Source organism: Anomaloglossus baeobatrachus, unplaced genomic scaffold (genome assembly GCF_048569485.1).
Source record: "Anomaloglossus baeobatrachus isolate aAnoBae1 unplaced genomic scaffold, aAnoBae1.hap1 Scaffold_259, whole genome shotgun sequence".
In the NCBI taxonomy this organism is placed as follows: domain Eukaryota; kingdom Metazoa; phylum Chordata; class Amphibia; order Anura; family Aromobatidae; genus Anomaloglossus; species Anomaloglossus baeobatrachus.
The window spans coordinates 65,707-81,443 of NW_027442140.1; the positions used below are offsets into that span (position 1 = coordinate 65,707).

The 15,737-nt window shown below is 52.1% G+C and overlaps 1 protein-coding gene across 1 annotated transcript; it reads right to left on the reverse strand.

Annotated features, from left to right (window-relative positions):
* Positions 1 to 8,911: 8,911 nt before the first annotated feature.
* LOC142263457 (uncharacterized) lies at positions 8,912 to 15,094 on the reverse strand. Its single transcript, XM_075332231.1, has 2 exons — positions 14,988 to 15,094; positions 8,912 to 10,856 (listed from the first exon to the last, which is right to left on the reverse strand). The coding sequence occupies exon 2, from the start codon at positions 10,705 to 10,707 to the stop codon at positions 9,325 to 9,327; it is 1,383 nt and encodes a 460-aa protein (XP_075188346.1). The 5' UTR covers positions 10,708 to 10,856; positions 14,988 to 15,094; the 3' UTR covers positions 8,912 to 9,324.
* Between the last annotated feature and the right edge of the window lie 643 nt (positions 15,095 to 15,737).

The window sequence follows — 15,737 nt, forward strand, 5'->3', positions numbered from 1 at the left end:
TGTATTTAATCCTATCCTGTGTGATACTGTCTGCTGAACTGTGTATCTAATCCTCTCCTGTGTGATACTGCCTCCTGAGCTGAGTATCTAATCCGCTCCTGTGTGATACTGTCTGCTGTGCTGTGTATCTAATCTTATCCTGTGTGATACTGTCTGCTGAGGTGTGTATCTAATCCTCTCCTGTGTGATACTGCCTCCTGAGCTGAGCATCTAATCCTCTCCTGTGTAATACTGTCTGCTGAGCTGTGTATCTAATCCTGTCCTGCGTGGAACTGTCTGCTGAGCTGTGTATCTAATCCTATCCTGTGTGATACGTGTTCGGTGAGCCGTGTATCTAATCCTGTCCTGTGTGGAACCGTCTGATGAGCTGTGTATTTAATCCTCTCCTGTGTGATACTGTCTGCTGAGGTGTGTATCTAATCCTCTCCTGTGTGATACTGCCTCCTGAGCTGAGTATCTAATCCTATCCTGTGTGATACTGCCTCCTGAGCTGAGTATCTAATCCGCTCCCGTGTGATACTGTCTGCTGAGCTGTGTATCTAATCCTCTCCTGTGTAATACTGTCTGATGAGCTGTGTATCTAATCCTCTCCTGTGTAATACTGTCTGATGAGCTGTGTATCTAATCCTATCCTGTGTGATACTCCTGCTGTCCTTGGTGACACTTTAGACATTTCTTGTCACCAACAAAATGGCTCCACACTGTGATCTAAACTTCATTCTGTGTTATCCTTTGGAAACCCTCAGATTGGGAGGGGGAGGTGACATCACACACAGGAGCAGACTCCGCCCACTTTACTGCAGCTGTAATCCAGGCTATTTCTACAGTTTCAGATTTCAGCAGCTGCTTCCTCTAGTGTTTAAGAGTGGAAAATATCAAACTTTTTATTTTTTTATTTTGCTCAATTAAAAACAAATAATATTTGAGCAAAACATTAATACTTTACATTTTTAAGTTATTATTTTTTTTTTTTTTGGACGACACCTTCCCGTTAAGATTTTACTGAACTGCTTAAGAAGGATGCCGCAGAGCTGGGGTCGTAGAGATCACTCTTTCACTATCAGTGATCGCTGAGGGTTGTGGGATCTCACAACCTGGAAGTTTCTTTGGGGGGACATTAGGGACACTTCCAAAAGTTTTGGTACTGGATTATATTTAGAAAATTCACTAATCCGCGGGTCTCCACTGCTTTAGTAAATAATAAAGGCAGCCACAGATTTGTGATAAGCACTATCTAAGGGGAAATCCATCAAACACATTGTGCAAGAACTATTGTGTAAAAGTCACACATTTTGTGCATCACACACCTTAACTGTTCAAACATTTAGTGAGTTTTGACATTTTTAGTCTGAAATGTAAGAGAAGTTTAATGAAAGAGGGTGGAGCCTGAAACGGTCAGACAGATTCACAATGATTGTGCCCTTTTATGTTATACGATTTTGATTGTATTGTAATTTTTTACTCTTACGATTTGTTAACCAATTACCATATTTTTCGGACTTTAAGATACACCCTCCCCCCCAAAATAATTGTGTAGAAAAGGGGGGGGGGGGGGTCTTAGGGAAAGGGGGGGTGCGTCATAGTCCTGATGTGACTGTGACTGGAGGGGCGGCGGTGGAGGAGTGGGTCACAGGAGGCAGAAACCAGGGCTAACAGTGTGCCCGCTAATAACAAAAGTGAATATTCACTGCTCCCCTCACTTATAATCCAGTCTACCTCAACGCACTGAAGCCAGCATCGAGAGATGAGCGGGATTATGAGCATGGGGAGTAGTGAATATTCATTCATTAATAGCAGGCACACATGATCACTCAACCACCAGCCAACTGCTGCAACTCGGTGATCACGTGTTTTTTTATTAGAGAATGAATATTCACTGCTCCACACGCCCATAATCCTAGGTGTGGGGAGCAGTGAATATTCCGGCAGCCGACGTCCGCGTGTACCTGTAGGCAGGGCTGTATTTTGCCTTCGTGCTGCCCTAGGCACTTTAAGTGGTCGCGCCCCTTAGTGACAACGTAACACTGAGTTTTCGCACGCAACATCTGTTTAAGGCAGATCTACTTTGTAAAACACTTGAAAAGTATCAATGAGAAACGAAGGGCACTAACCCCCCCCCCCCCAATGGGGATCACCACAGGCACATCAAAACATAGCATGAGTATAAAATATTCCCACCGTCCCCACTTATATACTGTGACTGTGACACTGCCCCTAATAAACTACACACTGCCCTCCCTTATAAATTATATCCACCACACCTTCCTCAATTATGAAATATGATCTGCACATTGTCCTCACATCATGCTGCCCCCTCCTCCCAATGTCCCATGCATGCTGCCCCCTCCTCCCAATGTCCCATGCATGCTGCCCCCTCCTCCCAATGTCCCATGCATGCTGCCCCCTCCTCACAATGTCCCATGCATGCTGCCCCCTCCTCACAATGTCCCATGCATGCTGCCCCCTCCTGACAGTGTCCCATGCATGCTGCCTCCTCCTGACAGTGTCCCATGCATGCTGCCCCCTCCTGACAGTGTCCCATGCATGCTGCCCCCTCCTGACAGTGTCCCATGCATGCTGCCCCCTCCTGACAGTGTCCCATGCATGCTGCCCCCTCCTCACAGTGTCCCATGCATGCTGCCCCCTCCTCACAGTGTCCCATGCATGCTGCCCCCTCCTCACAGTGTCCCATGCATGCTGCCCCCTCCTCACAGTGTCCCATGCATGCTGCCCCCTCCTCACAGTGTCCCATGCATGCTGCCCCCTCCTCACAGTGTCCCATGCATGCTGCCCCCTCCTCACAGTGTCCCATGCATGCTGCCCCCTCCTCACAGTGTCCCATGCATGCTGCCCCCTCCTCACAGTGTCCCATGCATGCTGCCCCCTCCTCACAGTGTCCCATGCATGCTGCCCCCTCCTCACAATGTCCCATGCATGCTGCCCCCTCCTCACAATGTCCCATGCATGCTGCCCCCTCCTCACAATGTCCCATGCATGCTGCCCCCTCCTCACAATGTCCCATGCATGCTGCCCCCTCCTCACAATGTCCCATGCATGCTGCTCTCTCCTCACAATGTCCCATGCATGCTGCCCCCTCCTCACAATGTCCCATGCATGCTGCCCCCTCCTCACAATGTCCCATGCATGCTGCCCCCTCCTCACAATGTCCCATGCATGCTGCCCCTCTCCATGAGCTCCTAATGCTGCCTTCCGCTTCTCCATAATGACATCTCCATGCTGCCCCATTCAACATACTAAGACCACCACACTAACACTTATGCTGAGACACACACACACACACTACCCCACTCTTGATATTGACTCCCCTACATTGCTCCACTCCATACTGAGCCCACACATGCTGCCCCTTCTCCATAATGAGCTCCCAATGCTGCCCCCCTCTTATTCTGAGTCCTTACACTCCCCCCCCCATCGATATTGTCATTGCTCTATCCCTCAACCCTTGTCCCCTGTCTCTAGCATTGGCCCCTCTCTTCCATTCCCCCAGCAGCAGCCTCTCTCCCCCCGCCTCCAGCAGCAGCCTCTCCCCCAGCATCAGCCTCTCTCCCCCCAGCATCAGCCTCTCTCCCCCCAGCCTCCCTCAGCATCAGCCTCCCTGCTCCCAGCTTACCCCAGCATCAGCCTCGCTCCTCCCAGCCTCCCCCAGCATGAGCCTCCTCCAGCATCAGCCTCTCTCCTCCCAGCCTCCCCCAGCATGAGCCTCCTCCAGCATCAGCCACCCTCCTCCCAGCCTCCCCCAGCATCAGCCACCCTCCTCCCAGCCTCCCCCAGCATCAGCCACCCTCCTCCCAGCCTCCCCCAGCATCAGCCTCCCAGCCTCCCCCAGCATCAGCCTCTCTCCTCCCAGCCTCCCCCAGCATCAGCCTCTCTCCTCCCAGCCTCCCACAGCATCAGCCTCTCTCCTCCCAGCCTCCCACAGCATCAGCCTCCCTCCTCCCAGCCTCCCACAGCATCAGCCTCCCTCCTCCCACAGCATCAGCCTCCCTCCTCCCAGCCTCCCACAGCATCAGCCTCCCTCCTCACAGCCTCCCACAGCATCAGCCTCCCTCCTCACAGCCTCTCACAGCATCAGCCTCCCTCCTCACAGCCTCCCACAGCATCAGCCTCCCTCCTCACAGCTTCCCCCAGCATCAGCCTCTCTCCTCCCAGCCTCCCACAGCATCAGCCTCTCTCCTCCCAGCCTCCCACAGCATCAGCCTCCCTCCTCCCAGCCTCCCCCAGCATCAGCCTCCCTTCTCCCAACCTCCCTCCTCATCAGCCTCCCTCAGCATCAGCCTCCCCCAGCATCAGCCTCCCCCAGCATCAGCCTCTCTCCTCCCAGCCTCCCCCAGCCTCAGCCTCCCTCCTCCCAGCATCAGCCTCTCTCCTCCCAGCCTCCCCCAGCATCAGCCTCCCTCCTCCCAGCCTCCCCCAGCATCAGCCTCCCTCAGCATCAGCCTCCCTCAGCATCAGCCTCCCTCCTCCCAGCATCAGCCTCCCTCCTCCCAGCATCAGCCTCCCTCCTCCCAGCATCAGCCTCCCTCCTCCCTCAGCCTCCCTCCTCCAAGTCTCCCTCAGCATCAGCTTTCCTCCTCCAAGCCTCCCCCTCCCCCTCCCAGCCTCCCCCAGCATCAGCCTCCCTCAGCATCAGCCTCCCCCAGCATCAGCCTCCCCCAGCATCAGCCTCCCCCAGCATCAGCCTCCCTCCTCCCAGCATCAGCCTCCCCCAGCATCAGCCTCCCTCCTCCCAGCCTCCCTCAGCATCAGCCTCCCCCAGCATCAGCCTCCCTCCTCCCAGCCTCCCTCAGCATCAGCCTCCCTCCTCCCAGCATCACTCAGCATCAGCCTCCCTCCTCCCAGCATCAGCCTCCCTCCTCCTAGCCTCCCCCAGCATCAGCCTCCCTCCTCCCAGCATCAGCCTCCCTCCTCCCAGCATCAGCCTCCCTCCTCCCTCAGCCTCCCTCCTCCAAGTCTCCCTCCACATCAGCTTCCCTCCCCCTCCCAGCCTCCGCCTCCTTCAGAATCAGCCTCCCCCAGAATCAGCCTCTCTCCTCTCAGCCTCTCTCTCCCCCCCTCTCTCTCCCTAGCCTCAGCCTCTCTCTCCCCCCTCTCTCTCCCCAGCCTCCCCCCCAGCCTCTCTCTCCCCAGCCTCCCCCCCAGCCTCTCTCTCTCCCCAGCCTCCCCCCCAGCCTCCCTCTCTCCCCAGCCTCCCCCCCAGCCTCCCTCTCTCCCCAGCCTCCCCCCCAGCCTCCCTCTCTCCCCAGCCTCCCCCCCAGCCTCCCTCTCTCCCCAGCCTCCCCCCCAGCCTCAGCCTCCCTCTCTCCCCAGCCTCCCCCCCAGCCTCAGCCTCCCTCTCTCCCCAGCCTCCCCCCCAGCCTCAGCCTCCCTCTCTCCCCAGCCTCCCCCCCAGCCTCAGCCTCCCTCTCTCCCCAGCCTCCCCCCCAGCCTCAGCCTCCCTCTCTCCCCAGCCTCCCCCCCAGCCTCAGCCTCCCTCTCTCCCCAGCCTCAGCCTCTCTCTCTCCCCAGCCTCCCCCCCAGCCTCAGCCTCTCTCTCTCCCCAGCCTCCCCCCCAGCCTCAGCCTCTCTCTCTCCCCAGCCTCCCCCCCAGCCTCAGCCTCTCTCTCTCCCCAGCCTCCCCCCCAGCCTCAGCCTCTCTCTCTCCCCAGTTTCCCCCCCCAGCCTCAGCCTCTCTCTCTCCCCAGCCTCCCCCCCAGCCTCAGCCTCTCTCTCTCCCCAGCCTCCCCCCCAGCCTCAGCCTCTCTCTCTCCCCAGCCTCCCCCCCAGCCTCAGCCTCTCTCTCTCCCCAGCCTCCCCCCCAGCCTCAGCCTCTCTCTCTCCCCAGCCTCCCCCCCAGCCTCAGCCTCTCTCTCTCCCCAGCCTCCCCCCCAGCCTCAGCCTCTCTCTCTCCCCAGCCTCCCCCCCAGCCTCAGCCTCTCTCTCTCCCCAGCCTCCCCCCCAGCCTCAGCCTCTCTCTCTCCCCAGCCTCAGCCTCTCTCTCTCCCCAGCCTCAGCCTCTCTCTCTCCCCAGCCTCCCCCCCAGCCTCAGCCTCTCTCCCCAGCCTCCCCCCCAGCCTCAGCCTCTCTCTCTCCCCAGCCTCCCCCCCAGCCTCAGCCTCTCTCTCTCCCCAGCCTCCCCCCCAGCCTCAGCCTCTCTCTCTCCCCAGCCTCCCCCCCAGCCTCAGCCTCTCTCTCTCCCCAGCCTCCCCCCAGCCTCAGCCTCTCTCTCTCCCCAGCCTCAGCCTCTCTCTCTCCCCAGCCTCAGCCTCTCTCTCTCCCCAGCCTCCCCCCCAGCCTCAGCCTCTCTCTCTCCCCAGCCTCCCCCCCAGCCTCAGCCTCTCTCTCTCCCCAGCCTCCCCCCCAGCCTCAGCCTCTCTCTCTCCCCAGCCTCCCCCCCAGCCTCAGCCTCTCTCTCTCCCCAGCCTCCCCCCCAGCCTCAGCCTCTCTTTCCCCCCAGCCTCCCTCTCCCCCAGCCTCAGCCTCTCTCCCCCCAGCCTCAGCCTCTCTCTCTTCCCAGCCTCCCCCAGCCTCAGCCTCTCTCCCCCCAGCCTCCCCTTGCATGATTATAGTGGACAAAAAGAGGCATCGCAACGATCATCAACTAACCTGTAAGGAGCCCATACATTCTAGGCTCTGCCTCTGCCTTACCTGCTCCGGTGCCCGCCGCCCTGCTCTGGCTGGCTCCACTTCTGGCTGGCTCCAGCTGCAGACGCGTCCTCCTCCGCGGCGTGTGTTGTCTGCAGCACGGGGCAGTCAGCTGATTGTCGCGCCCGCGCGCCTCTGACCCCGGAAGTGCAGGCAATGGAACTTCCGGGGTTAATCAGCTCACTAACTATGCCTATTTAAATAGACAGAAGTGCGCCTCTCCTCCCTCCCCCCCCACCACCCCCCCCGAACACAGCCGAGTGTAACGGAGGGAGGGACGGGGGGCGGGGATGTAAAAAAAAAAAAAAAAAAAATTATATATTTTATTTTTTTTTTTTTTTTTTGCTGCCAGAAAGTGCCGCCCCCCGCAACGTGCCGCCCTAGGCACGGGACCACGGGTGCCTAGTGGCAAATACGGCCCTGCCTGTAGGTCCATGGCAGTTAAGTCATGCGATGTGCCGCTTATACACTGAAGTCACTTGCCAGCATCAAAGACAACACCGCACACTGGGGGAGCAGAGGGATGGTGAGTATAATCAGTTGTTTTTTTATGTCTGCAGCGTGATGAGAAACATATATGTGACGCCCTGGACAACCAGGGGTCACAGGTTAGTAGACACCACACACACACACCCCCACACTAGGAAGTTAACATCCGTCAATCAAGACCTGATTGCCTCCCTCAGTGTTAGACAGGCACACCGGGTGGGCGGAGTCAGGCGGAAAGACACACCCACCGAGAAGTCTGCTGGCCTGAGGCAGGGAAGCAGCTCAGTCCAGTCGTGGACAGTAGTCTGAGTAGTGCAGTGTGAAGTTCAGAGTTGGACAGTAAGGAGTAGAGTCCAGTTGTGGACAGTGAGGAGTACAGTTGGCACAGTTGAGTGGAGAGCAGAGTGTGACACACAGCGCTGCAAGGGGCCTGGGTCGGAGCCTAGGACCCTCACACAGTCAGGCAGGCAGGCAGACAGCAGGGGCCGCCTGCAGGAGACCGGGAACACGACCGGTGGAACCGTAGGACCGGAACCGGGTTGGAGCCCGCCGGACCCGAACCGGGGAGCCAGCAGTCTACCGGAGCACCAGGAAGGGTACTCAGACCCTGACTAGGCCGTAGGCCACCATATAGTCAAATTTACTGATTGAGGTCTGGACCTCACGGGGTCCTTTCCCAACCAAAGACCTGATTGAAGGCAACAGCCCAACCCGACTGGATAGCAGCCACCGCCAGAGGCCATAAATCCACGGGCCAGCGCCTGCGGGCAAAGGAGCTCCCACGACATATCCGCCGGGGAGCGGACCACCCGTGCTTAGGCACCGTGGTCCACTTACGTTAGGTGCAGGAGAAAGGGGACCCAGTCACACCGTCCAGTGCTGCAGCCGGCTGTGGGCCGCGCCGTTCTACATCTTGTTTGGTTTACCAGAGACCCTGAGTGACTAAATCGTGAGTACCGCATCACACCGCAGCACTGTGCCCCGCACCATATCTCCCCGCAACCGGGCCCCGGGACACACCGCCCCTACCCACGGAGGGGTTAACACCAAAGCTGCGCCCCGACACCGCTCCCGGAAGCCCGCCACCTTCACTGCAGCGGTGGTGCCCAGCATCACTACAACCCGTGGGTAGCGTCACGAAAACCACCCCAACACCAACATACCAAGATGAGAGCCATATATACCAGGATGGGGATCATGTATACTATTATGGGACAAAGATGGGGAACATATCTGCCCGGATGAGGGACATATAGACCAGGAAGAGAGAAACATTACTGAAAGGGGCCTAAATGGGGGACATTAGTACAGAATCAGCGGGGATATTACCCCTATAAGGCTGCTTTCACATATCCGGTTTTTCCTGTGCGGCACAATCCGGCGCTTTGCAGAAAAAACGCAACCGGTTTTTTTTTGCCGCCGGTTGCGCTTTTTTCGCATAGACTTACATTAGCGCCGTATTGTGCCACATGGCCTTGCGTTCCGTCCAGTTTTTGACGGATGCGGCATATTTAGCCGATGCGGTGGCTGGATGGAACGTTGCCTGGCACTTTTTTTGTCCGGCGAAAAAAAACGCATTGCGCCGCATCTGGCCGATGCGTCGCGATTTCCAATGCATGCCTATGGACGCCGGATAAAGCGTCCTGCGGCAAAAATCACATCCGTTTTTTTGCACTACGCATGCTCAGTAGCCAGCCGCAACCGGCAAAAACCGGACGGACCGCATGTAAAAACGTATGCTAAGGATGCGGTTTTTTCGCCGCATCCGTTGCATAGGTTTTAGAACCGGATTGGCCGGCTCTGCTAAAACCGGATGTGTGAAAGCAGCCTTACCATGTCAGCAGCAGGTTCCCCCTCACAACAGTGCGTCATGACTACATATTTTGTTTCAATTTTTTTTTCTATCTTCCTCCTCTAAAACATAGGTGCGTCTTATGGTCATAATAATACGGTAAGTTTAAAAAGAAAATGGTGTTTTCCCTGACCAATTCTTACTTGAGCAATTGATTTTAGGATAAAACCCTTTGACTCATGGTATAACATGAATCCTTCTCCCATGTGACTCATCTGACAACAGGACCTGATTAATGATAAAAACATTTGCCAAATTCTGAATGCAAGAATGTCTCCTCTACTGTGTGGGTTTTCTCATGGTCAACAAGAATTGTTTTACCAATTAAACATTTCAAATGTTCACAACATGAAAAAGGTTCCTTCCCTGTGCAGCTTCTTCAGATGTTTAACAAGCTTTGATTTCGTAAAATAACATTTTCCACACTCTGAACATAAAAATGGCTTCTCCTCTGTATGATATCTTTGATGACTAACAAGATGTGATTTCCGAGTAAAACAATTCCCACATTCTGAACATGAAAATGGCTTGTCCCCTGTATGAGATCTTTGATGCGAAACAAGAGCAGTTTTCTGAATAAAACATTTCCCACATTCCAAGCATGAAAATGGCCTCTCCCCTGTGTGAGATCTTTGATGCCTAACAAGTTTTGATTTCCAAGTAAAACATTTCCCACATTCCAGGCATGAAAATGGCTTGTCCCCTGTATGAGATCTTTGATGCAAAACAAGTTGTGATTTCCGAATAAAACATTTCCCACATTCCAAGCATGAAAATGGCTTGTCCCCTGTATGAGATCTTTGATGCAAAACAAGAGCAGTTTTCTGAATAAAACATTTCCCACATTCCAAGCATGAAAACGGCTTGTCCCCTGTATGAGATCTTTGATGCAAAACAAGAGCAGTTTTCTGAATAAAACATTTCCCACATTCCATGCATGAAAATGGCTTCTCCCCTGTATGAGATCGTTGATGCGAAACAAGAGCAGTTTTCCGAATAAAACATTTCCCACATTCCAAGCATGAAAATGGCCTCTCCCCTGTGTGAGATCTTTGATGCCTAACAAGATGTGATTTCCGAATAAAACATTTCCCACATTCCAAGCATGAAAATGGCTTCTCCCCTGTATGAGATCTTTGATGGCTAACAAGAGCTGTTTTCTTAATAAAACATTTCCCACATTCCAAACATGAAAACGGCTTGTCCCCTGTATGAGATCTTTGATGCGAAACAAGAGCAGTTTTCTGAATAAAACATTTCCCACATTCCAAGCATGAAAATGGCCTCTCCCCTGTGTGAGATCTTTGATGCCTAACAAGATGTGATTTCCGAATAAAACATTTCCCACATTCCAAGCATGAAAATGGCTTCTCCCCTGTATGAGATCTTTGATGGCTAACAAGAGCTGTTTTCTGAATAAAACATTTCCCAAATTCCAAGCATGAAAACGGCTTGTCCCCTGTATGAGATCTTTGATGCAAAACAAGAGCAGTTTTCTGAATAAAACATTTCCCACATTCCATGCATGAAAATGGCTTCTCCCCTGTATGAGATCTTTGATGCAAAACAAGAGCTGTTTTCTGAATAAAACATTTCCCACACTCTGAACATGAAAATGGCTTCTCTCCTGTGTGAATTTTCTGATGTCTAACAAAGCTTGATTTCTGAATAAAACATTTCCCACATTCTGAACATGAAAATGGCTTCTCTCCTGTGGAAGCCATTTCATGTTCCACATCCCTTCTGTAACTTTTATTTTGCTTACAATTCTGTTGGACTTGCTCGTCATATGTATCACGTGTGATATTTTCATCATGTGTTATAAATTCTGAAGATATTAGCTTTCCATCTGAATTCCCAATACAGTCATCTGCTAAAAATAAAAAACACAATGTTATTATTTTTTTAATATTATCTTGAAAGTATATTTACTTATTTTTTTAAACCATAACATCAGAAATTAAATTAGGAAAAATGTATTCTGAATCTGTTGTCCAATTTCGACATCTAAAGGCCGCTTTACACACAACGATATTGCTAGCGATCTCGTTAGCGATGTGACACGCCCAGATCGCTGCTACGATTTGCCGAGATCGCTCATAGGTCGTTTTGTAGCGGTCACACGTACCCATCTCACAAACGACGCAACATCGTTCAGCAATATATTGTTTGACCAAGGAGGTCGTGTGGACACCGTCACACAGCATTCCTCCCAAAGATTCAGGCAACGACAGAAGCGTATAATTGTCCATAGCGTACACCCTGGCGTGTGATTGGCAGGAGTATGATGGAAACACAGATTAAAAACAGACAGGAAACACAAATTAAGACAGACGAGACAAATAGCAAACTCACAGAAATAAATAGGCAGCAACAAAAAGACAACAAGGGTTAACACCACAACAGTTCACAGTAATAATGCACAACAACCAATCGTAAGTCACAACACCTCACCAGACCAGTATAGGTAACCTAAATGACTGGAGAAAAGAAGGAGATACGGCAGAGAACATGTGTGAAAAATTCCATTTTATTCATAAAAATATCATATATAATAAAATCACAACAATATGTGGTCAAAAGGACAAGGATCGGACAGGAGGTGGGGGAAGGTGGGTTGGGGAGGGGGGGGGGGGCTTGAGGATGTGGGAGCAATCCTCCTTCGAAAAAGCAACGCTGTGAAACAGCTGTCAGGAGGCTGTTTCCTGCCCCTCGGAACCAACCACCAGGTATACTTATTTATGTTGCCCCTCCATTGTTCCGCCTTCCCTTGGCTGCATGGTGAATTGGATTGGGACTAATAATCGCACAGTAACCCTGTGCCTTGTATTGCCTTAAATTCTCCCTTGGATCTGTGCAGCACCAGTATTAACTCTTACATGTCTGTGGTGTACATAATGGGAGATTACATGTGTGCTGCCTCAGCCGGTGATTATTTTTGCATGTACACTTTAGTAGCCCCCCTCTGGTTCAGCTCCTTTGCCACAATTATAATTGAGAAAACCTTTCCATATCTTCAGGCCCCTTGATTGCGCGGTGCACCTGGCTCAGACTTGCTGTGCATGTGTATATATATATACATTTCTTTATGTGCAAATTGAGGAGTCACTTGGACCTCGCCTGTGGCCTCGCGCAGTCACTTTGCCTTATTTCCACTGTGGTTTCACATTTTCCAGATGGGCTTACTACATGCATGTATAGCCACTTGCTGATTGGTTGCATATCTCATGTGGTTCACATGACACATATCCTTCATTTTCTCTCTTGGCCCCAATTCACCACCAGCTCTTTACTATAGGTTGGCCCTACAATTGATGGCAACTCAGTCACTTGATTCTTCACCCTGGTTGCTTCAGGCCCCCCCCCCCTCCCCAACCCACCTTCCCCCACCTCCTGTCCGATCCTTGTCCTTTTGACCACATATTGTTGTGATTTTATTATATATGATATTTTTATGAATAAAATGGAATTTTTCACACATGTTCTTTGCCGTATCTCCTTTTTTTCTCCAGTCATTTATGCTTTATGGAGTAGGCAATTCCTTATGGGACACTACTGAGTGGTCCCATAAGTTAATACTTTATTATGGCCAATTTCTTGCTAACAGTATAGGTAACCTATAGCTGGCATTAATGGAATAGCCCAGCCAGCTTATACAGGAGGGGAGAGAATGATACTGGCTTCCCGCAGCATTTGGTCAAATACACTAACTAGCAACCCAGCAGAGGTTAACTCTTGCTAGCCTGCCTAAATCTGTGGTTTGATGCCTGTGTCTCCCTGCGCTGCTCACAGACATAAGAGACGTTAGCAGGCAGAGTGTAGCTTCCACAGATCCTGACACCGCCTTGACAGTTGAATAACCTGCAAACATCTGTGACATTGATCCACAACATAAACAATTTTAAAGAGATTTTTTTTCCAAGACGAAAATAAAATAAAGACAAATGGTGAAAATTTAACGGGGATGTCCAGGACTGTAACGTTGATGGCCTATCCTTAGGCTTTGTAACAAAAGCATGTAGCAGGGTCTTGCTGTCTGTGCAGATAGACATTTGGGCTCCAATTCATCAAGACCGGCGATGTACACTGAAAATGACATTAGGGACTGGAGAGAGATTTCTGGCATAGGGAACGCCGCAATTGTTACGAATTAGAGAACCGGTGGCATCACACCCTTGTTCTGGCCAAGCTCTGCCCCTTTTGACATTTGACACACACACACACACACACACCAGCCTGTCTCCTTTTCTGCTTGAAACTCCTGCAATTGAGACATTTGGTCACTTGACGTGATGTCAATAAGGTCCTTAAACAGTCCTATAATTGGCATATAAACACTAAGGCCACTAGGAAAATGGGAGCCCTCTGAAATTGCCCAGTTTACTCTCCCTTTCCCCTAATGCCAGTCCTGCATGCCAGCCTGTGTCCTGTTCAGTTCATTTAGACTCCTGCAATTAAAAGACCTTTGGTTACATCATGCCACATGACTTTGAAGTCATTGTGACGCCCTGACAAAATCAGGTTGTCACAGAGGACTGCATCCATCTTCCAGGTGCAGGACTCCCTCCTCCTTGGCCTTCCAACACAAAACCCCACACACAGGTATCCAACACCAGCCATCAAACCCTAGTCACCCCCCCAAGACAATAGGGACACATCAGTGGGTGGGGCCAGGCAGATGGTGACGCCCACCTAGGGGTTCTGAGGTGTCAGGGGAGGGAAACACACAGAACAGTGCTAGACAGTTGAAGTGAGAGGATTGTGAAGTGGTGCTCAGGGGTTGGAGCCCCAGACTACTTAACCTGACTAGGTTAGGTGGCAAACGGCAGAGCTGGGCCACAGGCGATGGAGATCCGGTCAAGGGAGACCTTAAGTGGACCGGGGCAGGGTTGTAGCCCGCCGGTGCCGACAGCGGGAATCCGGTCCGGAGGCTGTGCACAGTCAGGGTCCCTGAACCCTGGAGCGAGGACAGCTTCAAGCACCTTTCTAATTAACCAGCAGGGGACAAGATTCCAAGTCTTGTCCCACTGACAGCCCAGATGCGAGACGGAAGCCCAACGAGGGGGATAGGGCGTCTGCAAGTTCCTGTTAAGATCCCACGGTTCAGTTCTCGCGGGCCACAGCTCCCACAGAAAAGACCCCGGGAGTGGACTTCCCCGTTTCATGCGGACTAGTCAACACACAAGATACAAACCAAAAGTGCAGAAAGAAGGGCCCCTGTTCTGTCAACCGGTGTGCGGGACCCAAGCTCACCCCTCCGGAGGCTACCGGTTATCGTCAGTTGGTTTACTATCTGGACTCTGTGTGACTTTATTCAAACAGTGAGTACACTGGTATCATCCGGTCCAACCCCGCAGACTGTGCCCCATCACTCCATCCCACCAACACCTGGGCCCCGGGACAACACCTCCCATACCCGTGGAGGGGATAACATCCTGCTGCCCCGCTCCATCAGCCCCGAGCACCCCCATACCAAGGCAGTGGCGGTGTCACCAACAATCACCGCAACCCACGGGTGGCGTCACTGACAAACCTCCCCTGTATAATAACTACCCCCTTTTCACTTGCGGGTGACGGACGGCTGCGCCCGGGTCCGGCTGCCACTAGAGCCACATCAACCGCCCGGATCCGAGCGTCTCGAGTGCCCTCCCTCCTGCTGAAGGTCAATTCCCGCCCGCAACAGCATCAAAGGTCCTTAAGCAATCAACCTTAGATTACAACTGATGGGGTCCCTAAGAGACTGGGGTTTCTAAGAAATAGCGCAGTTTGACTCCTCTTGACGCTGGCCCTGACTGTAACTAGGTCTTATTTTCAGGGAAACAGGGCATTCATGAACCATCTGCAGGTCTTTGAGTTGCCTTCATAACAACATAGAGAAGGCACTAGAAACAAACAGCAGAAGAAGCAGAAGCAAAGAAAATACAGCTGAAAAACCCCACAGCAAAAAGTCTAAAAATGTAATCACAAAATTAATGCAAAAAGTACATGAGTAGATATCTCTTACTGGATAGAGCTGGAGGAAACACATCCTGAGGAACATCGGGATCTTCTTGTTTACAGTCCTGTGGGAGAAGAGGACGGGGACATCTCTCTGGTGTTGTCCTGTTACTGGATAGACCTGGAGGAGACACATACAGGGACTGAATTCATTCCTTACATACAGATAATTATAGGCCGTGTGTATTTAGTCCTGTCTATTACCTGGTGATGTGAGGGGCTGGGGAACATCCATCATGACGTCCTTGTACAGATCTTTGTGTCCTTCTAAATACTCCCACTCCTCCATGGAGAAATAGACGGTGATGTCCTGACACCTTATAGGAACCTGACATATACAATGATACCGTCACCCCCGATCCCTTCATAGCGTTACTATATAATGTCCCAGCATTCCCAGCAGTGTCACCTCTCCAGTCAGCAGCTCAATCATCTTGTAGGTGAGTTCTAGGATCTTCTGGTCATTGATGTCCTCATGTATCGGGGGGTGAGGTGGAGGCCCTGTGATTGGGCTCCGGGGTCTTCCCCATCCCTCAGACACAGGGGCCTGACAGCGCTCACTAGAGGTCTTCTTCACTACTGTGTAATCCTGGTTATGGAGAGACACAGTAATAAATCTCACTCCAGACATTTCCAGAGTCCTCACCTCTCCAGTTGTCCATCTGTTATTCCCATAGATAAGAATGATGTAATGTGACGTCATCAGAATCTCTCACCTCTCCAGTAAGCCGGAAGAGGATCTCTAGGGTGAGGTGTA

Excerpts from the sequence above, each read along its gene's own strand:
- LOC142263457 (XM_075332231.1), bottom strand. The coding sequence starts at position 10,707 with ATGGCTTCCACAGGAGAGAAGCCATTTTCATGTTCAGAATGTGGGAAA.